Below are 23,599 nucleotides of genomic sequence, written 5' to 3' on the forward strand. Positions count from 1 at the left end.
CTGTAAAAGGAAATAAATAATACTTTCATCAATGTATTCATGTATAATTTACAAAATGTTTAATTATGTTTCACAAATACCAGAGCAAATGTTAATGTCCTTGTCTAGTTCAGGTAGTCTTTCTTGTATGCCCTCGCTTATTCAAAAGCAGATGTCCGTTCTTACATCGTTGGTGACTGATAGCAAACACACTGTACAGGCAGGCAGTCAGTTGGTCAGCTATTCATTACAGAAATAAACAATGACTAATTTCAGCTGTGCTGTCTCTTCAATCCATAATGTTTTTACTTCTCTCTGATGAAAATTTCCCGCATTTCTTTCATCCGACAAATGTGTATGAATAGTGACTATTCATTGTGAAACCCATCTGTGATAAAAACAGTTGATCCTCGAAAAATATGAGGAAGCAAGCAATAAGGGAGAATGTCCTACAGTTAAGGTCATTGTTACTCAATTCCTCTTCCTCTCTTGAAATGTTTGATTAAGTCACTCCAACTTGTTTTACATTTATATTTTAGTCACTTGGCAGACGCTTTTATCCAGAGTGATTTACATTAGCGCATTAATCTTAATCTAGGTGAGACAACATATGACAATCTTAGCAAGTACATTTACCCTCAACAAAGTAGTTATCATCAAAGTAGGAAAAGACAAGTGCTGTGGGATTTATTTAAGATACTCTTTAAAGAGGTAGGTAGTTTTAAGAGTTAAGTTCATGGGGAAAAAAACAATTTTTGATTATGTAATGTTATGAAAACACTTTACTTACAATGCATTATAATGCAGTTATAATGCACTGTAAGACCTGTCATAAACATGTATGGTCCATTAGTCATTTGAGGCAGTTGAAAATTTGCTACAAAGTTTGACAAAAAGGCTCATACACGCTTATAACAAGTTATAAAGCCATATACCTGTCAGTTTTAAGTAGGTGTTAGTCTGCCTCACAGGAAGTCTGCCTCACAGGAAGTACATACTGGTTATTGTGTGACTGACCTCATTCCTGTGTGAACCCTTAGTGTAAATGTGCAGTACCTCATACAGTAAAACAGAGAGCTATTCTACCTACTAACTAGTTTGTCTAGCTATTCATATGGAAATGAGCTCAGATCAAGCACTGTTGAATTCATCTCGCTTGGTGTCATGTGACATCGAGGGTGCTTGCTCAACCGCGCACTGTGGCGCTTGGCAGGATGCTAAACAAAAATCAAAGGAAGTTTAGAAGATGACAGATAGCCTCAAAAAGTTCCCTTTTTGTAGGTGTCATTTGAAAGAGAAAATAAAATGAATGGGGGTTGCCATTGGGGGCTAAAAATCATGTGGTTTGTCATTTCAAGAGCACATCCTCCTGGGACCCATATGAATGTGCACTGCATTCATTTTAGGTATGTTAAACTGAACATACAGTGCCTTCAGAAAGTATTCATACCCATTGAGTTATTCCACATTTTGTTGTGCGACAGTCTTAATACAAAATTGATTAAATTGTTTTTTCTCCCCCATCTACACACAATACACACTTCCAAAGGTGAAAACATGTTTATACATTTTTGCAAATTAGCACACCCCTGAGTCAATACATGTTAGAATCACCTTTGGAAGTGATTACAGCTGTTAGCCTTTCTGGATAAGTCTCTAAGAGCTTTGCACACCTGGGTTGTACATTATTTGCCCATTATTCTTTTCAAAATTCTTCAAGCTCCGTCATTGCTAGACAACATATACATACATACATATAAGTCATTTAGCAGACGCTCTTATCCAGAGCAACTTACAAATTGGTGCATTCACATTATGATATCCAGTGGAACAACCACTTTACAATAGTGCATCTAAATCTTTTAAGGGGGGGGGGGTTAGAAGGATTACTTTATCCTATCCTAGGTATTCCTTAAAGAGGTGGGGTTTCAGGTGTCTCCGGAAGGTGGTGATTGACTCCGCTGTACTGGCGTCGTGAGGGACCTTGTTCCACCATTGGGGTGCCAGAGCAGCGAACAGTTTTGACTGGGCTGAGCGGGAACTGTGCTTCCTCAGAGGTAGGGAGGCCAGCAGGCCAGAGGTGGATGAACGCAGTGCCCTTGTTTGACAACCATTGGTTGTTGAACATTGCTAGACAATTTAAGTCTTGCCATAGATTTTCAAGCAGATTTAAGTTAAAACTAACTCAGGAACATTCACTGTCTTCTTGGTAAGCAACTCCAGTGTAGATTTGGCCTTGTGTTTTAGGTTATTGTCCTACTGAAAGGTGAATTCATCTCCCAGTGTCTGGTGGAAAGCAGACTGAACCAGGTTTTCCTCTAGGATTTTTCCTGTGCTTAGGTCCATTCTGTTTATTTTATTATCCTGAAAAACTCCCCAGTCCTTAACAATTACAAGCATGCCTATAACATGATGCAGCCACCATTATGCTTGAAAATATGGAGTGGTACTCAGTAATGTGTTACTGGAATCACCACAAACACTGTATTAACAAAAAGTTAATTGCTTTGCCATCTTTTGCAGTATTACTTTAGTGCTTTGTTTAAAACAGGATACATGTTTTGTAATATGTGTTATTCTGTACAGGCTTCCTTCTTTTCCCTCTGTCAATTAAGTTAGTATTGTAGAGTAACTACAATGTTGTTGATCCATCCTCAGTCTTCTATCACATCAATTAAACTCTAAACGTTTTAAAGTCACCATTGGCTTCATGGTGAAATCCTTGAGCAATTAACACTTATTTTTACTGCACACAGAGTGAGTCCATGCAAATTAAGAACATTTTTACTCCTGAACTTTAGACTTTCTATAAAAAAGGGGTTGAATACTTGACTCAAGATATTTCAGCTATTCATTTAATTAATTTGTAATACATTTCCAAAAACTATTCCACTTTGTCATTATGGGATATTTTGTGTAGGCCAGTGACAATTTTTGTTTAAATTTAATCAATTTTAAATTCAGGATGAAATGTGTAAAAAGTCAAGGGTGTGAATACTTTCTGAAGGCACGTTCACAGATTACATTTAGAGTAAATACAATTTAATAAGAATATAATAAGAGGGTCAGACAACGCCAACAGTGTCATACATTAGTTTGGTATGTGGGCATCTAGGACCTTCATTTCTACCAGACTACCACGTCATTCCACAAACACACATCACCCATTTACCGTCCAAGAAAAAACCTTCAATTTCATAACCCCGTCATCAACCACGTTTTCCCCAGAGTTCTGTGAGTATCGAGGAGCCAGAGCGACTTATGTTCTTCTAGAGGACTGAGGGCAAATAACACAGACTCACATTTCACCACTGACTGTCATGATAGTCAAGTCAGCCCCTTACCTTATCAGTCACTGCTACGAGAACATGGGGTCCCACAGGACTCAGTCATAGCTCCACTACTGATTGATACAATCAGTGGTAAAGATCCAGGAAAGCACACGGTACTCCACGTGACTCAGTGTCCCGTCGTCTAGTGTGGCTGCACACCTCAAATGGAGAAGCATCAGTGATGTCTTTATATGCCAAACATTCCCTGAGAGCACAACCAGTAAATATGAATCACCTTGATGAGGACGGTAATGGTGAACAGTTAGTCACTTAGTATCGAGGGGATGATAGTCTGTAGAATCTATTTTGGTGTATAATGTACGGATGGACATGATTTACAATCTCCACCAGAGGAGGTCCATCCAGGTACGAAGGTGAGAATGGAACCCCCCTATACATTTGGGGAAAATGTAAAATTACAAAAAAATAAATACTCCTAAATTAAACTACACTAAATATACCCCCCCACACACACTGCATTAAAGATGCACCACCAAGGAAATAAGCACAGACAAGACACACATCCTGCCATACTACTGTATTCCATCTTTCAAAAAAGAAAGATAAGATTTTAATATTACTTAACAATATGTTAAAAGGTAGCCAGTTTGGCTTCAGTGTTAATACAATATACACTCTATAACAGATTGATAGTGTGCATTGTTCTTTTCTTCAATTTCATTCTGAAAGTATTGTGATACAAGCTGGATACAAGTCAAAAATAGAAGGGAAAAAAAAAACTAACTGGTACACTTTTACTTACCGGTTTTGTTAAATGGAACTGAAAAAAAAAAGAACATTGTCAAGTATTAAGCCAAGTTCCTCTCAGTGAAGTGAAGGTTGTTGGGGCAGAGGGGAGAGTGCGGCAGACCATGCCCATTCCCTTGTCAGTTAACTGAATGAGATGCCGTGCTAGGAATCGTGGGTAACAAGGGGATAGTAAGCCACAGTAACTGAATGAAAGGCTTTACTTCATTAGATATATCTCTTTTTCTCCAAATTTTTTCCATGTGTGTCTGTTTTCAGAAGGCATACATAGTAAGCATCTTTTGACTACGAATCAGCAACAACAAAAAAAAAGAGAAAATGAATTTCAGAACATGGCTTTAAGTCAAGAGAAATGCCCCTCAGACTAAAAGCACACAAACAAGCAATAAAAACAAAACCAGGTAGAGAGTAGCATTTTGTAATTTTTCTTGTGTCATTTAATTGAAAAAAATAAAATAAAATTCTCTCTCAAGAGTTATGCTTGAGGATCAGACCAGAGGATGGGTTCATGGTAGAACCGCACAGACACAAGGAACAAGGCAGCGTGGGTGGGCACAGCAGGGCTAGGTGATGACGGGGTCCGTGATAGCAGTTTGCATTGGGGGGGCTGATTGCTTCCTGCCACAGTCTCTTTTTCTTTGCCCTACGGGAGGTCCAATCAGTGGGCGGCGAACGTTGCTTTCTTCAAGCTAAAGTTGGACCAGTTGATGGACAGCCGTTGTCGGGTCTGCCTGGCGGAATCCAAGCAGAACCTGGGGAGGGAGGGAGAGAGATGGGGAGTTAAAGATCTACTCTATGCAACGTTTTCCACTAGGGGCATTTGGAGGAGGGAAGTACACTCAAGCTAACTACCAATTATCTCTCCTTCCTCCTGAAGTATGCATTTGTTCACTTCCCTTCACTGATTTGAAAGGTATTATATTTATGTATTTATGGGAAGTAGTGAACAAGTGCACACTTCAGGGGAAAATTGATATTATTGGGGCGCACGAGTAGTCCTCTCCACACCCACAAGCATAAGTCATTTCTTAATATTTTTGGGGGATTTAAATGAGAAATGTATTCACATAATAGATTATGCATAAACTCAGCAACAACAAAAAAACGTTCCTTTTTCAGGACCCTGTCTTTCAAAGATAATTTGTAAAAATCCAAATAACTTCCCAGATCTTCATTGTAAAGGGTTTAAACACTGTTTCCCATGCTTGTTCAATGAACCATAAACAATTAATGAACATGCACCTGTGGAACGGTTGTTAAGACACTAACAGCTTACAGACGGTAGACAATTAAGGTCACAGTTATGAAAACTTAGGACACTAAAGAGGCTGACTCTAAAAAACACCAAAAGAAAGATGCCCAGGGTCCCTGCTCATCTGCGTGAAAGTGCCTTAGGCATGTTGCAAGGAGGCATGAGGACTGCAGATGTGGCCAGGGCAATAAATTGCTATGTCCGCGCTGTGAGACGCCGAAGACAGTGCTACAAGGAGACAAGACGGACAGCTGATCGTCCTCGCAGTGGCAGACCAAGTGTAACAACACCTGCACAGGATCGGTACATCCGAACATCACACCTGCGGGACAGGCATAGGATGGCAACAACAACTGCCCGAATTACATCAGGAACGCACAATCCCTCTATCAGTGCTCAGACGGTCCGCAATAGGCTGAGAGAGGCTGGACTGAGGGCTTGTAGGCCTGTTGTAAGGCAGGTCCTCACCAGACATCACCGGCAACAGCGTCGCCTAGGGGCACAAACCCACCGTCGCTGGACCAGACAGGACTGGCAGAAAGTGCTCTTCACTGACGAGTTTCGTCTCACCAGGGGTGATGGTCGGATTCGTGTTTATAATTGAAGGAATGAGCATTACACCGAGGCCTGTACTCTGGAGCGGGATCGATATGGAGGTGGAGGGTCCGTCGTGGTCTGGGGCAGAGTGTCACAGCATCATCGGACTGAGCTTGTTGTCATTGCAGGCAACCTCAATGCTGTGCGTTACAGGGAAGACATCCTCCCTCATGTGGTACCCTCCCTGCAGGCTCATCCTGACATGACCCTCCAGCATGACAATGCCACCAGCCATACTGCTCATTCTGTGCGTGATTTCCTGCAAGACAGGAATGTCAGTGTTCTGCCATGGCCAGCGAAGGGCCCGGATCTCAATCCCATTGAGCACATCTGGGACCTGTTGGATCGGAGGGTGAGGGCTAGGGCCATTCCCCCCAGAATTGTCCGGGAACTTGCAGGTGCCTTGGTGGAAGAGTGGGGTAACATTTCACAGCAAGAACTGGCAAATCTGGTGCAGTCCACAAGGAGATGCACTGCAGTACTTTATGCAGCTGGTGGCCACACCAGATACTGACTTACTTTTTGACCCCCCCCTTTGTTCAGGGACACATTATTCCATTTCTGTTAGTCACGTCTGTGGAACTTGTTCAGATTGTCTCAGTTGTTGAATCTTATGTTCATACAAATATTTACACATGTTAAGTTTGCTGAAAATAAACAGTTGACAGTGAAGACGTTTATTGTTTTGCTGAGTATATAAACCATCCAGCTTCACTTCAAGACAGATTCAATTTAAAAATACTTCGCAGCTAAGCTTTCGGATGGATGGTTTAAGCATTTTTTTCTTTAAACAAAGCTTTATGGAGTCAATGCAAAGCAAGAGTCATTTGAGTGAATAGAATTAGGCCTGTACCTTTTGAAATACTCCACCTCCCTCTCAGTCTCGTCCATGTCAGTACTGTCCAGATCAATGTCTTTGGGCAGGAAAACGTCATCTGCAATAAGAGAACACTCGGTCACAAAATGCCAAGTTAACAATTGTAAATGTATGTTTCACATTGTCCCCGTCTCAATATGACTGGATGTTGCACTTCTGCAGCCCTGAAACTAACCATCCTACAGGGATAAATAAAACTGCACAGCAACTCCACAGCAACTCGCCCAAGCCTTCCCCATTTCTCCTTCTCCCAAATCCAGTCAGCTGATATTCTGAAAGAGCTGCAAAATCTGGACCCCTACAAATCAGCTGGGCTAGACAATCTGGACCCTTTCTTTCTAAAATTATCAGCCCAAATTGTCGCAACCCCTATTACTAGCCTGTTCAACCTCTCGTGTCATCTGAGATTCCCAAAGATTGGAAAGCAGCTGCGGTCATCCCCCTCTTCAAAGGGGACACACACTCTTGACCCAAACTGCTACAGACCTATATCTATCCTACCCTGCCTTTCTAAAGTATTAAAAAGCCAAGTCAACAAACAGATTACCGACCATTTCGAATCCCACCGCACCTTCTCCGCTATGCAATCTGGTTTCAGAGCTAGTCATGGGTGCACCTCAGCCACGCTCAAGGTCCAAAACGATATCTTAACCGCCATTGATAAGAAACAATACTGTGCTGCCGTATTCATTGACCTGGCCAATGCTTTCGACTCTGTCAATCACCACATCCTCATCGGCAGACTCAATAGCCTTGGTTTCTCAAATGATTGCCTCGCCTGGTTCACCAACTACTTCTCCGATAGAGTTCAGTGTCAAATCGGAGGGCCTGTTGTCCAGGCCTCTGGCAGTCTCTATGGGGATGCCACAGGGTTCAATTCTTGGGCCGACTCTTTTCTCTGTATAAATCAATGATGTCGCTCTTGCTGCTGGTGAGTCTTTGATCCACCTCTACGCAGACGACACCGTTCTGTATACTTCTGGCCCTTCTTTGGACACCGTGTTAACAACCCTCCAGACGAGCTTCAGTGCCATACAACTCTCCTTCCGTGGCCTCCAACTGCTCTTAAATACAAGTAAAACTAAATGCATGCTCTTCAACCGATCGTGGCCTGCACCTGCCCGCCCGTCCAGCATCACTACTCTGGATGGTTCTGCCTTAGAATATGTGGACAACTACAAATACCTAGGTGTCTGGTTAGACTATAAACTCTCCTTCCAGACACACATCAAACATCTCCAATCCAAAGTTAAATCTAGAATTGGCTTCCTATTTCACCACAAAGCATCTTTCACTCATGCTGCCAAACATACCCTCATAAAATTGACCATCCTACCAATCCTCGACTTCGGCGATGTCATTTACAAAATAGCCTCCAATACCCTACTCAATAAATTGGATGCAGTCTGTCATCAAAGCTCCATATACTACCCACCACTGCGACCTGTACGCTCTCGTTGGCTGGCCCTCGCTTCATACTCGTCGCCAAACCCACTGGCTCCAGGTCATCTACAAGACCCTGCTAGGTAAAGTTCCCCCTTATCTCAGCTCGCTGGTCACCATAGCAGCACCCACCTGTAGCACGCGCTCCAGCAGGTCTCTCTCTCTGGTCACCCCCCAAAGCCAATTCCTCTTTCGGCTGCCTCTCCTTCCAGTTCTCTGCTGCCAATGATTGGAATGAACTACAAAAATCTCTAAAACTGGAAACACTTACCTCCCTCACTAGCTTTAAGCACCAGCTGTCAGAGCAGCTCACAGATTACTGCACCTGTACATAGCCCATCTATAATTTAGCCCAAACAACTACCCCTTCCCCTACTGTATTTATTTATTTAGCTCCTTTGCACCCCATTATTTCGATTTCTACTTTGCACTTTTTTCCACTGCAAATCTACCATTCCAGTGTTTTACTTGATATATTGTATTTACTTCGCCACCATGGCCTTCTTTGCCTTTACCTCCCTTATCTCACCTCATATATAGACTTATTTTTCTACTATATTATTGACTGTATGTTTGTTTTACTCCATGTATAACTCTGTGTTGTTGTATGTGTCAAACTGCTTGCTTTATCTTGGCCAGGTCGCAATTGTAAATGAGAACTTGTTCTCAACTTGCCTACCTGGTTAAATAAAGGTGAAATAAATAAAGAAATAACCTAGCAGAGCATAGCATGCTGACCTATTGAGTTGTTCATCTTGTCAGCCTTCTTTTTCTTGTTCTTCTTGGACTTGGCCTTGGGCTGGGGGGATTCTGAACTGAGGGGTTTGCCGTTCATCTGGGGCTGCTCCGTCTGCGAGGCAGGGGGTGGGGAGGGCTCCATCAAGGGTCCGCTCCTCTCCTCTTTCGCCTGGCTCGCCGACTGCTGATGGTGCTGCCTTTTCCCGTTGCTCCTCTCCTCCTTCCTGGGTCCCGGTGCCAGAGGGGCGACTGGATCTTCTGCGGGAGGCCTGGGTCGGGTCACTTTGACGTCTGGTGGTTGTTGTGGTGTACCGTTGGTGGTGGTCGCCTCTGGTGTTTTCTTGACCATCGTTGTCTCGCTGGCGGATTGCCCGATTGGCTGCTGCTGTTTTGGCTTGGCTTTGCCATTGGCCTCTGTCGGTTGGCGTGCAGCAGAGGAGCCGTTGAGAAGGAAGGGGGCTGGGGAGTTGGGGGCATTTTGGGTGAAAAGGGCCGGAGTAGGGGCTTTCTCCCTGCTGCTCTTTGGGCTGTGCTGTGAGGGGGGAGGCTGGGGCCGGGGCTGGGGTCGGTGCTCCACTCGAGGATCCTTGTGGCCAGGGAGGCGCATGAGGCTGTGCAGGAGCTGGCTCTTGCCGTTGCGGAGGTTCTCCAGGACGTTCTGGGCCGTCTGTTTGAGGGGCTGGGGGTTGTTCTGAGGTACGGGGGCAGGGAGCGGGGTGGCGAGCTCCTTGGCCTTCTTTTTCTTCTTGGCGGCGCGGAGGTGCTGTAAGTCTTGCAGCCGGAGGAGTTCCCGTTGGAGGGCCTCCTCCTCCTCCCGACGCCGCCGCTCCTGCTGCTTGCGGACCTCCGCCTCCAGACGCACCTTCTCCTCCATCTGAGACACACACAGACAGACAGACACAGTTCATATCCAGTTGGTCCTTTGCTTCATTTAGTAACAACAAAAAAAAACAATGGTTTGAACCAACTCCCCTTTTCAACTAATTCCTTTGCACCAATGTTAAAATTAAACCTTGAAGGGTTAGTTCAGCCCAAAATCAAATACTAAAACATATCATATGTGTGGATTATCAGCGCAACTATAGACCACTTTTGAGATCAAAATGCCTGGGGTGAACTATTACTTTAAAGTGCACTTTAATGACAACACTGTCGTCTAAACAAAAAGGGGTAACACTTGAAACACCTTCAAAATGTTGTAAAACTCTTTAAATCACTACCTTCTTCTGTTTGTGGCGGGCCCGCTTGGCGGCCTTGGAGCTGGAGGCGGGCCTGTTGTCGCTGGCGCTGTTGATAAACTGCAGCAGGTCCTCCACCAGCCGGTGGTCCTCCACCCGCCGGGGGTCCTCCACCCGCCGGGGGTCCTCCACCCGCCGGGGGTCCTCCACCCGCCGGGGGTCCTCCACCCCGTCGGCGGCGCTGTCACGCTCCACCACGGCTGGCTGCTCCTCCCTCTTGGGCTGCTCCTCCTTCCGCTTGGTCAGACGTAGGCGCAGCTTCTCGCGCATTTCCGCGTAGTTGCGGCTGGTGGGCGCCGCCGGGGGCTAGGGGAGGAAACAAGGAAATAGGGTTAGATTATTCTAGTAGATCGAGTTGAATTGTGTGTTGAATATCAGAGCCCTCAATACTATCTGGGGTGAGTTACCCCCATACAATATAAAATGTGTCGGGGACCTAATCAAAAGTTCTATTGAAAGTGCCAGCTCTCTAGACTAGGCCCGTTCAGCTGCTGGTTAGTCAGTGTCCAACAGGCCATTCTAGTAAAGATTTAGATATTGTATTCTACATAATGTCAGTCTATATCACTAAACACTATTACAGAATTCTGTTTCTGACTTTTCTGCAAGTTGATACATAGTAATATACTCATATTAGTACATGAGTATATGCGCGTGCGTGCGTGCCTCACCCCGCCGTGGCCAAAGAACTCGCAGTAGCAGCAGTCGCAGTACTTCCCTTCCTTCTGGTTGGTGGAGGTGGAGGTGGAGGAGCTGTGCTCCGAGCAGCTGTCCTCGTCCTGGCTCTCCTCTCCGTCGTAGCCCTGGTGGTCGTACGCCCCGTTTCCCTCGCATCGGTGGCCCTCACACTCAGGGTCACTAGAAGGGGTCAAACGCCAAGGTCAAAATGTCAATGTCATGCCAATATGTAGTAGTTGAAGCCCCGGTAGGTGAATTTCACCCAATAAATATCTGAACTTTCTGTACTGTCAAATAAAGCGCTTCCAATTGAATGCATTTATTTTTCCAGAAGGAACTTCAGTTGTGACAAGTCGGATAAGACAAAGATCTATAGTAAACATATAACCAGCAACATTCACACATGACTGATACAAATGCTTACAAGGTATACGCAAGATAAATGTGGGACACAAATATCTACTTCATTAAAGAGCTGTGCTATACATGTAAAACATACTGTAAGTCACAAATACATTTTTCACTTAAAAGCCGTACTGATACCGATACAAAACTGTTAGTAGCGCTCTTGGTTTTAAGAAGTAAAAGACCTGAGCCTGTTCCCTGATGGCAGTACTGCATATTGGTTGTCCAGTGGATGTGTAAGATCCAAAATGATTTCTTTACCCTTCTTATGTGTGCGCTGCTCTTTGTAAATATAGGAGAGCCTTTTACCTTCTCCCTACAATCTTACCACTGACCTGCACAACTCTCTCTAGGGTATTCTGACTTGCCCATGTGAGGGAGCCAAACCAGGCAACTAGACTAAATGTTAAGACAACCTCAATAAAACAATCTGTAAAAGGACAAACAGATTTACATCAGGCCTTCTAAGTTTACGAAGGAAGTACAGTCTGGATTGGTATTTAGATAACACTGGCCCAAAGTTGGCTCCTAAGTTCAGCTTGTTGTTTACTATTGTACTGATGGTGATTGACTTGGAGCAATCAGCTCGACGGCCGCTTCCTAAAGTCTATGATTAGGTCTTTGGATTTCAGCACCAGAGGTCAAACTTGTCCACTGTAGACTGAATCAGGTCATCAGAAGTGCCAAGATTGGCAGTGTCATCTGAGTATTTTATGTACTGTATGTTCTCTCAGGGCAGGTGCTCCTACAGTCATCCGTATAGTGTAACCAGGACAGATGATTGAGCCCTATGCTGCACTCACAGTTGAAGCTCACCAATGGTGGTCTATTTGACAAAAAATATAAAATCCACAGAATTAGTTTTGGACTTCATATTCAAAAGTTTCTGAGCACTGGAAAAGGCCACAAACACCATCCAGGCATAGGACTTAGCAAGGTGTAGTACAGTAGGAACACAAGAACATTGTCCACTTTTCATTATGACAGGCGTTAATGTAACAAGGTGGTAATCGCTGAGGACAGCAGAGCGGATCTTCTTGGGCACCGGAAGTACGATGGATGATTTCCACAGGGCTGGTGCTGTATGCTCCCTCAGTGAGCGATTGAACAGCTCACAGAACACACCTGACAATTCCTTGTGGCAGGAATTCAGTTGCTGATGTTATCTGGGGCAGTGGCTTTGTTTACTGACATTAGATTTAACACCCTATCAACGTATGCTTCCTCTATAACCAAATCAGCTTCCCTTGTGCTAAAGATACAAATTCACACAACAGCTCATCCTCCTCAGTACTGAAGTCCAGACTATCAAACCTAGAATAAAAAGTGTTCAGACTCTTGGAAAACTCAATGCAATGTTCTTTGATTGGACATTGAGCTGATTGGACATTGAGGTTTTAGGCCCTTCCAAGTACCTCTCATCTTTCCATCCTGGAATAGTCCTTCACCCTTCTCTTTATAACCCTTTTTGCCTATTTTATTGGTCTGTTCAGCTGCAGCTGAATACGCTTTGATTACATCCCTATTACCAGAGGAAAATGCTATTTATTTTCTAATTTAATGTCGTTTTCAGTTCCTTTGTAATGCAGGGCATATTATATGAAAACACTTGTTGAAGACACCAGTGTTTCCTCACAAAAATGTATATAATCAGACAAAGCCTCTAAAGTCTCATCCAGCGTGACATTTTCTGAGAACAGTCCAAATCTGTACTGTCAAAGCAGTCTCGCAGCACTGCCCTGGATGTTTCATTCCACTGTTTGACTGATTTATAGACCATTCCCCCTCTCTGTAGTTTAGTTCGGTAGACTGGAATGAGGTGTACTGCATTATGAGCCGCAGTGCTTAGAGGAGCCTAATGAATAGACTGGTGTTTTACTACCCCTTGTTGCACATGTAACATATTGCTGATAAGGAAGAGTCATTTTGAGAGTACAGCTGTTGAAATCACACAGTTTTACTAAAATCGGGGAGGCCGGTGATTTTGGTCTGAAGGAGAGGGATAGTAGCGCCACATCTGATGAGCAGTGCGATTCCGGAGTGGTACAATATACTACAATGCAAGCTAGATCTACTCAGGCTTTTATAAAGCTAGCCAACGTCAGTTAGCTTCACACTCCAGCTGAGACTTCATTCGTACTACGACAGTGGATATTGCTCGTATGCCTGTCGCTAACTCTATGAGGTTTGTAGTGGGGCGTGCATGTCGCACGTGGCGAGTCGAACACTGAATTCTTGATTGAGACAATGCTGAAAAATCTAAAAATCGATGGGCAAGTCAGTGCCACATTTCTATTTGTGCCCAAATCAAAATGAAATTCGAGTTATCTTGCAAATTCAGCAGGCTATGGTGTGAAATAGGCCATTAGAAGTGCTGTCTCTTTTATTACGTAGCTTTAATGTCGTCTTTGGTGTGCTAATCAATGCAACAGCAGCTTTTTTCCCCACTCCTAAAATAATTGTATTAGCCTAGTGATACAAAGGTGTGTGAAGTTTCAAAGGCATTTTGTCAGTAATAAATGTATGTGCTAGGTATTCTAACATTACTATAGTTAACAAAATAATTATAATAATAAATACAATATTTACTCAGTCATCTTCTTCAATTAAAGGGGATGATGACAATCTTTCAGAGAGGGAAGGATTATGATTTCATTGGTCCTCAAACCACAGCTCAGACACTTCATTCAAGGTAAATGGAGTTTGCCTGACCCGGAGCTAGTCAGTTCTGAATGACTCGTTGCCATAGAAATGTACCACCTCTGTGCTTTTCCCATGTCTAGGTCATGCCTGTATGGTGCGCCGAATCCAGCAAAGCTCAGTTCTGAGTCAATGACGTGTCATCTAACCATGTTTCAGTAAGACAGATCTGGTTGGCCTCTCAGTATGCCCATTGGAACTTAACGTTGGCATGTAGCTCATCCATTTTATGAAGTATAGAAGGGAGCGATGGGCTTCCAACCTAGTTGTGTTGAAGCCCACTCAAAGCATCAGTGGGTGGTTACAATTCAATGCTCTCATATAGTCATGGAGCGGTAGCAGGAAGAAGTTTTGCTTTATCAACTGATACAGGATAAGACTAATTAAAAATGGGCAATATTAGTATCGGGAATAGGTTAATCTAATCCCAGAGCTGTGGTGGTTAAACGAAACTGTAAAAGACTGACATGCCAATGCCTAACCACTGATACAGGCTAGGGTGTCCACCTACTCTGCCCAGAGTAGGTGAAAACTCACTTTGGTGATGACATTTGCCTTCTTTACAGTTTACCAAGACAAATATGATCCTTCCTGTTCTGAATCGTTCTGTGGGTTCTTTCTCTAACATATTATAATGAAACAGCAGGGTTCAGGTCTCAAACCCTCACCCTTCTAGCCCGAAGTCCGGCGCGCTATCGACTGTGCCCCAAAAGCATGCTCGAGCGGCAGAGTCGATATCCACGCTTATAAACCCAACGTCGTTACACTATTCCCTCCTTTCAAAGAGCGCGTCTTCGCGCTAGCCTGCGACTCAACGTCTTATAGGAACGCGCTCACCAGCCAAGTACACGCACTGTCGTGGATGCAAGGTCCAATCCCACTTCTGACACCAACGTAATGAAACAGCAGAGAGCAGGTCTCGAACCCTTGACCTTCTAGCCCGAAGTCCAGCGCGCTATCGACTGTGCCGCAAAAGCATGCTCGAGCGGCAGAGTCGATATCCGCGCTTATAAACCCAGGGTCGTTACACTATCATTATATCCAAAACGGCAGATTTTGTAACCTAATAATTCCGATTATAAGCAACGAGCTCTGTTGACAGTAGTGTAGCTTTCTCGCTGAAACTTTTGAGGATTATACATTTTTTGGTCATCGTCTTCCAAGTTGTTTTCTGCAGGTCGCAAAAAGCAAAATTAGCATGACACGAGCTGAATTAAAATGTAAAAGGCTTTGAAAATAAAGCTTGCAGTACGCTCAAGCCTTGATATTTTCTCATCACTAATGGTCAATGTTAGTATCAGGAGTAGGTTAATCTGATCTTAGATTTGTGATAAAAAGGAAACTTAAACAAGGGAATGACCTGCACACGCTGGGCGGGGCGCTGATGGCCCCGTCGGCTGGGGCAGCGGCAGGCGGCTCGGCTGGGGACAGGCACAAGCCCTGGTGGTGGGCCTCCATGAAGCCTGGGGCTGGGGTGGCTGTCGTTAGGAAGGACTGCGAGCCTATGCTGGGGTAGTGGTGCTGGGCGGTGCTGCCAGGGCCAGGTGGCAGGGCTGGGCCAGACGAGAGGGGAGGGAGGGAGGGCAGGCCCGTGGGGCTGTTCCTAGGGGCGATGGGGCCAGGTTGTTGCCTATGGTCCTCTTTACCTATATTGTGAAATACGTCACCTGGCAGAGACAGAAGAAAAAAACGAATGCATACGAAATTATGCACATTCAGCAGTTGGTCAGTGAAGATCGGAGACAATTTACATGAAGTCATCTCAAATGCCTCAATGGAGGAAATACATTTACAAATCTATCAACACTAAGTCACACCCATGTTTTTGGGTCATCGGGTATATTCTGACCTCTGCTTGTCTATTGTGTATTTGGAACATGTTAAATGACAATCAATACTGCAAACACTTAACACTTTCCCTTTCTCAGGCAGCTTTCCTGTGACATCAGTACAGATCAAGGAGATGTCAATGAGAAGAAGCTAATTCAGGCCATTGAGACGCAGCCTTGGGGCTAGTGACTGCTAACCGTAAGCACCCCCCCAATTTTGTCACATATGTACAGATCAAGAAGACATGGAGATGAAGCGACTTTAGACTATACAGATATGGCTCTGCTCCAATACCCACACTAGCATACTTCTTAAAGCTTCTGCATGCATCCCAACTGAAAAAGTTCCGAAGAGTTTATTATGAAGACATTGTGATATTGTTTGTTTGGGCACAATTTTTTTGGGTTGAGGCAAAACGAAGTCGGTAGCCGAAGTCTACGCCCCTCCGTTGCTGATTGGTCAACAGTAGATATTCTTCAATAGACTTTGTTGTCCTTTTACGACATACTTTTTAAATTGAGAAATGCTGCACCAAACATCTTAGTTAAATGTAAAATTGCGCGACTAGGATCTTCTCGTCAAAATGAATGGACTGATTTCTTGAGTTCTTAGATTAATTCTGACTACAGTGTCTCAAAATGGACAAACAGTACTACTGCTGCTTTTATCAAATTTTTCAAGCGAAGATCTTTTAAGGGAGTACGCGAGCACACTAGTTCGGTTATGCATGCTGACGCCTTTAGAATTAACCAAACATATGCATGTGGTGGTGTGTTAGTATGGATATTGGAGCGTAGCAGTGTGCCATTGGGCTAGCCCAAAGCTGTGCTCCTCCTCCTCTTCAGTTTTACCTAAGTTTTACCTAAGGAGTTGGGTCTTTTAGATGAAACTTGGATGTGATTATTACTTGACTGGACAGTGGTTGCCGTGCAGGAGACTGAGGCGGTGGAGGCAGAGGTGGCCATCACCACTTTGTTGGCCTCCAGGAAGGCATCTTGGAAATTGTAGAGACACTTCTTCTTGGCGGTGTTCTTCCTCTCCCTGGGCAGGGGCTGTTGCTGCTCCGACGGCGAGGGGGGGGGGGGGGAGGTGAAGGGGGGGTGGACTCGGCCGAGGCGGTGTGGGCATGGTCCCCATAGCCGGAGGAGGGCGGGGTGAGGGGCACGCCGGGGTGGTGGGGTGATCCAAGCATGTCCCCTGGAGATGAAGACAAACATTTTATTTGTATTTATTTCGCCTTTATTTAACCAGGCAAGTAACTTAAGAACAAATTCTTATTTACAAGGATGGCCTGGCGAAAAACATTTGAAAAACAAGAGTTCGCCGCATGTGTAAGATCCTGTGTAAGTCTAAAGATTTAGATGGGTGAGAAAGAACGTCGGACAAACAATAAGGATGGCTGTAACCGCACACAAAGTTCAAGTGTACATTGAATTCTATGGCACAAGGGTGGAACAATTCTACTATAGTAGAATGAACACTTAACCTTGTCGGGACCCATCCTTGTGTAACTACAGAGACCAAGTCAGAAGGAGGAGGAGCTGGGGGAAGGAGGCTGAAATGGGAGTGGAATGGGACTCTTACTACAAGATCAGGCATGTAGTTGAAGGCAATGGAGCTGGGAGCTGAAATAAAATGTGCCCCTCCTTTAGCCTACATCAGGGATGGCAGAATCATCCTTCTCTTGGAGAACTACTTGGTATGCAGGCTTTTGCTCCACCCCCATTGTACCACACCTGATTTAGCTAATTAAGATGAATTATTCTGTGAGAGCAGCTGATTAGTAGAATCAGGCGGGCTATATTAGGTTTTGTAGTGAAAGTCTGCAGTAGATTAGCTAGCTCCGTGGACAAGTTCCCTCACAGATCTAGGATCAGCTTTCCCTCCCCAATCTTAACTGTAACCATTAGTGCAGAAAATACTAAACGGACCCAGTACCAGCCAAGGGGCGATTTCACCCTCCAGCTCTCCAGGAGGAAGGTTGGTCGTCCGTGGGCTAGATGAAGAGGTATGTTCTCACCTGGCAGGGGCTCCTGCAGCAGCACTGATGGGTTCCAATTCTTCATCATGGCAGCGTCGCAGATGTTCTCGAACTTGAGCGAGAGGCACTGCAGCGAGCTGTTCCAGTCGCCAACGCCGCCGCCAAAGCAGTTCTGGTAGACGTGGTCCGGTAGGGAGGGGCTGAAGGCCTGCTGCTTGGGCCCTGTGTGGCTCGATGTGGGGGAAGGGGGGAGAGGCTAGGAACAGGATAGAATAGTTCCGTTTGATCTGACAATCTTGATGGTTGTACAGTTGTCTCATAAAACTGAAGGACCTCAGCGTTACTCTGGACCCTGACCTCTCTTTAGAAGAACATAAAGAATATTTTAAAGGGCAGCTTTTCTCCATCTTCGTAAAAAAATCGAAAACTTTTTGTCCAAAAATTATGCAGAAAATCTAATCCATGCTTTTGTCACTTCTAGATTAGACTACTGCAATGCTCTACTCCCCGGCTACCCGGATAAAGCACTAAATAAACTTCAGTTAGTGCCAAACACGGCTGCTAGAATCTTGGATAGAACCAAAACATTTGATCATATTACTCCAGTACTGGCTTCCTGTTAAGGCTAGGGCTGATTTCAAGATTTTACTGCTCCAACCGTAGGCTACAGTTGCAAGACACAGGCCTCCTTATTGTCCCTAGAATTTCTAAGGAAACAGCTGGAGGTAGAGCTTTCTCCTATAGAGCTCCATTGTATGGAATGCTGCCTATCCATGTAAGGACGTAGACTCGGTCTCAACCTTTAAGTCTTTACTAAAGACTCATCTCTTCAGTAGGTCCAATTTTTTATTTATTGAACTGTTATTTAACTTGGCAAGTCAGTTAAGAACAAATTCTTATTTACTATGATTGAGTGTAGTCTGGCCCAGGGGTGCAAAGGTGAATGGCAAGACACTGGAGTGACGAATCGCTCTTGCCGTTTCTGCTTGGTTGGCTCCCCTCTCTTCACTGGGATTCTCTGCCTCCACCCATATTACGCGGGCTGAGTCACTGGCTTACTAGTGGTCCACCATGCCGTCCCTAGGACGGGTGCAGTATCTATGCTGCGATAGGATAGACTGAACCTGGCACAGACTATCTGGTGTAATTATCCTGTCTTATCTGTTGTCCTGTGTGCCTGATGACTCCAGCCTAGCTCCTCTTTAGGGTTCTGCCTTTCGAGAGAGTTTTTCCCTAACCAAATAAATGTGATTGATAGTCCTAGACTAAAAAGCATTTTCCATTGATCTTGCTTTTTAGTCCAGGAGTAGGCTTAATCTGGGTCCGGGAAACTGGCCCTTGGTGCTTGGACCCTCAGCCCATATTAATTCTGTGTCTGTGAAAAAAACAGCCAAAGTAATGCCAATAAATGCAATAAAGGACACAGAACCAACTGTATTTGCTTGGACCCTTAGTCTCACAGGATATTTTCAATAGTGACAGCTTTTTACAGCAACACTTGGCATAACCAAGCTGCAATCCCTCATAGTAGTTAAGAGCTCATTTGATACAGTGCGACCTTGTGGCATATCCATGCAATTACAGTGAAACATCCAACCAAAAAAAAAAGGTATAACAGAGTTGAATCACTTCCTTGTGATGATGTAAATCCCCTGAAGGGAATGCATCAATGGGCGAATTTGTTTTGCATGGTCCGGTGCCCCGGTTGGGTGGAGATTTCACTTAAGGACCAATGGAATGTTCTAAAATGCAAAAACTCCACCCACCCGGGGCACCGGGCCATGCAAAACAAACTCCATCAATGAAAAGTTCCAAAGGTGAAAACACCCAAAATTACCAGTTAAGAGGATGAGAGGTGTTACCACTCAAATCATATCCTTAAACTTAAATAATGTAAATCCCCATCAGTTTTCTAGACAAAGTATAGCCAATAAAGTGTCTAACTAGGGCTGTGACAATGGCATTTTTGGTAACAATTGTCATGCAAATGACCACGGTTACTCAGTTGTCGTTTTGTTGAAATGTTTTGAGCTTATAATAAATCTTTTAAAATTTGCTACAACATACCTAATGAATATAACACAGCTTTGGTGACACCACTGTCTCAAAAACAAATAGTTTTGACTGCTTGGAACTTTTGGAAATTCAGCTTCTCCGACCGACCTCTCGTAAAATGATTACCAACTTTACCCAATTCATGTAAAAATGAAAAACTGCTATTGGGTAAACTATACATAGTTCATTCCCCCATTCTCCTAAAATGAATGTACTAATACGATTATCATTTTTTTGTTCATGGTCATTGTCCATAACTGATTATACAATAACTGTGCTAGCCATATCTGTAAGTGACTATGGCTGTATCCCAATACCCATAAATGACTTCCATTCGTTGTCTCCTCTACCTCAAGACCTTTGAAATGGTTTTCACCTATCAACACCCTTACAGAGCAGTGGTAAGATCAATAAGGGACACAAGTAAAGGAAGCCTTTCAAGACTATTGGTGCACAGCCTGTATCAGTTGAGCATTCAGGAGTTAATATAAGCTGCCCCTAACCACTGACACAGGGTCAGATTTCATTCACCCAGCCCCCTCGGACACCCCAGGTCAGTATTGGAAGTAGGGTAATAATCTGACCTTAGATTTGTGGTTAACCTGTCTGGGCTAGGGGGCAGTATTTTCACGGCCGGATAAAAAACGTACCCGATTTAAACTGGTTACTACTCTGCCCAGAAACAAGAATATGCATATAATTAGTAGATTTGGATATAAAACACAAAAGTTTCTAAAACTGTTTGAATGGTGTCTGTGAGTATAACAGAACTCATATGTCAGGCAAAAACCTGAGAAGATTCCATGCAGGAAGTGGCCTGTCTGACAATTTGTAGTCCTTCTGTTGCATTCTCTATCGAAATTACAGCATCTGTGCTGTTACGTGACACTTTCTAAGGCTTCCATTGGCGCTCGAAAGCGTTCAGAAAGCGGAATGACGCGTCTCCTGTCTCTGGGCAAAGTACAGCAGCAGAGTTTGTAAGTGGTCTGCCTGGGGACAGTGAGACTGGAGATGCGCGTCCACGAGACATCGCCATTTTTTTCTTTCAATCTTTGAATGAATACAACATTGTCCGGTTGGAAGATTATCGCTATTTTATGACAAAAATAGCATAAAAATTGATTTTAAACAGCGTTTGACATGCTTCTAAGTACGGTAATGGAATACTTAGATTTTTTTTTGTCACGAAATGCGCTCGCGCGTTACCCTTCGGATAGTGACGTGAACGCACGAACAAAACTGAGGTATTTGGATATAACTATGGATTATTTGGAACCAAAACAACATTTGTTGTTGAAGTAGAAGTCCTGGGAGTGCATTCTGATGAAGAACAGCAAAGGTAATCCAATTTTTCTAATAGTAATTCTGAGTTTATGTTGCCCCGACGTTGGCGGGTGTCTGAATAGCTAGCCTGTGATGGCTGAGCTATGTACTCAGAATATTGCAAAATGTGCTTTCGCCGAAAAGCTATTTTAAAATCTGACATAGCGTTTGCATAAAGGAGTTCTGTATCTATAATTCTTAAAATAATTGTTATGTTTTTTGTCAACATATATCATGAGTAATTTAGTAAATTCACCGGAAGTTTGCGTTGGGTATGCTAGTTCTGAACATCACATGCTAATGTAAAAAGCTGTTTTTTGATATAAATATGAACTTGATTGAACAAAACATGCATGTATTGTATAACATAATGTCCTAGGAGTGTCATCTGATGAAGATCAAAGGTTGGTGCTGCATTTAGCTTTGGTTTGGGTTTTTGTGACATATATGCTTGCTTTAAAAATGGCTGTGTGATTATTTTTGGCTGGGTACTCTGACAATCTAATGTTTTGCTTTCGCTGTAAAGCCTTTTTGAAATCGGACAACGTGGTTGGATTAACGAGAGTCTTATCTTTCAAATGGTGTAAAATAGTCATATGTTTGAGAAATTGAAGTTATAGCATTTGAGGTATTTGTATTTCGCGCCACGCGATTCCACTGGCTGTTGAATAGAGTGGGACGCTAACGTCCCACCTAGCCCAGAGAGGTTAAGGGTAACATCTACCCTTAACCCTTGTTGGTGGTATGTGTGTGTTCACTCACCTTGCTGTGTGAAAGGGGGGGGCTGGGGTAGAGTGTGGGGTGCAGCAGGGGCCGGGGCAGGTGGGAGAGGTTATGCAGGGGTAGGTGGCCGTGGATGTGGGGGTAGAGGTGGAGGGCTGAATGGCTGGGGGTCTGGTTGTTGCCCTCAGTAAAGAACTGATGGTGGTGGCCGGAGGGGGGAGTGTGGATCCGGCGGGGGGAGAGGGGGGGAGCTGGGCCAAGGGGGGGGAGGGAGGAGGACAGGTCCTGGTTGCACACGTGGCACTCACAGGCGTGCTGTTCCACCTGGAATGAGAGAGAAACAAGATGGCTACCATGAGTTTTACTTAGACGGCGACATACAATCGGCTATGTGGAGGCTGTGTTCCCCATGCATTGGAATCTATTCAAATTGAATAGAATCTTTCTCTAGGTATTCTATATCTCAGTAGGTTAACCTGATTCCAATTCTTCCTCAAGCCCTAGTTGTGTAGTGTGGTTGTACCTGTTGCTGTTGGTAGTAGGGCGGAGGGCTGTTGCTCTTCCCTGGGGAATGCTCCCTCCGCTGGCCCGGAGGCTCCCCGCAGCTCTCCTCGTCAGCCTCCTCCTCGTCGCCCTCCGACGAACTACTGCTGCTCCCTCCAGGAGACTGGGGGGAGAGAGAAATTAGAGGAAGGGGGGAGAGTGAGGGGAATGGAAAGAGAGATGGGAGGAAGTGGGCAGAGGATGAGAGAAAACAGAGGGAGAGAGGAGAGTGAGGAGGATAGAGATGGGAGAGAGAAAGGAAGCAGGAATAACTAAGAGTCAAAGAACATTTCCTCAATCAAATCTTTCCCAGTCCAGGAACTTGGACAGAGCAATTCAGCAGTGAAATGTGTTAAACTTGCATCAAGGGCACCATCACTCACAGTGTATGGTGAAGTTGCCCCAGATTCTGATCTTGGGCCAGTTTTGCATTTCCCCCACTAATGGTTATGGTCAGGATTGGGGGAGGGGAAGCTGATCCTAGATCTGTACCTAGGGTAAACTACACCCCGGAGCCGTCAACCACCCACACACCTCATCTTTGAGCGCCATGTTCTCCCCGCCACCGTTGAGCTCGCTGTGCAGGCCGTTCATGTCGGCCACCACCCCTGGGTCCTCATAGCCGCCCATGGGGTAGATGTCCGCAAACTTGCCCAACAGTGGAGGCACTTCATTGTCGTCACTACCATGCGAGGAGGGAGAGATAGGGAAAGAGAAAATAATGAAGGTGAATACCAAAACAGGAGTGGCCCTGTTAACATGATAAAATTATTATAGGAAATGACATTACATGATTGGAGAGCACATACCTGATAACAAGGAGTTATAACTACATATACCACAAGAGTAACCATAACCACAATAAATACATCTATAACAACTAGATATTGGGATAAATCCTGCTGGTAGCATGAACTAGAGCTGGGCAATGTGGACAAAATAAATTGAACAATAACTTTATAACAATGTGCAACAGTTATTTTTTTGTAATATTACCCTTAAAACTCCTACTTTGAATATTGTAGCTATCAATTGTCCCATTAACAACTACCCGTATTAGCAAACTAATTTCATACTTCACATTTAAGGGCTCCCGAGTGGCGCAGTGCAAGAGGCGTCACTGCAGTCCCTGGTTCG

At 44.3% G+C, this 23,599-nt stretch overlaps 1 protein-coding gene across 1 annotated transcript in view; it reads right to left on the reverse strand.

The window, feature by feature from the left end:
* Positions 1 to 3,837: 3,837 nt before the first annotated feature.
* The window catches only part of LOC106610017 (protein FAM193A), a 43,439-nt gene continuing 23,677 nt past the window's right edge, over positions 3,838 to 23,599 (reverse strand). The window contains exons 13-24 of the mRNA XM_045722640.1: positions 22,997 to 23,144; positions 22,443 to 22,586; positions 21,959 to 22,243; positions 17,858 to 18,074; positions 16,993 to 17,034; positions 16,745 to 16,930; positions 15,368 to 15,674; positions 10,896 to 11,082; positions 10,207 to 10,530; positions 8,987 to 9,860; positions 6,782 to 6,863; positions 3,838 to 4,831 (exon numbers count right to left, since the gene is read on the reverse strand). Of these exons, the coding sequence (XP_045578596.1) occupies positions 4,738 to 4,831; positions 6,782 to 6,863; positions 8,987 to 9,860; positions 10,207 to 10,530; positions 10,896 to 11,082; positions 15,368 to 15,674; positions 16,745 to 16,930; positions 16,993 to 17,034; positions 17,858 to 18,074; positions 21,959 to 22,243; positions 22,443 to 22,586; positions 22,997 to 23,144 (2,890 nt within the window). The 3' untranslated portion in view covers positions 3,838 to 4,737. The remainder of the gene's footprint in view (positions 4,832 to 6,781; positions 6,864 to 8,986; positions 9,861 to 10,206; positions 10,531 to 10,895; positions 11,083 to 15,367; positions 15,675 to 16,744; positions 16,931 to 16,992; positions 17,035 to 17,857; positions 18,075 to 21,958; positions 22,244 to 22,442; positions 22,587 to 22,996; positions 23,145 to 23,599) is intronic.

This window comes from Salmo salar, chromosome ssa08, assembly GCF_905237065.1.
Source record: "Salmo salar chromosome ssa08, Ssal_v3.1, whole genome shotgun sequence".
Lineage (NCBI taxonomy): Eukaryota > Metazoa > Chordata > Actinopteri > Salmoniformes > Salmonidae > Salmo > Salmo salar.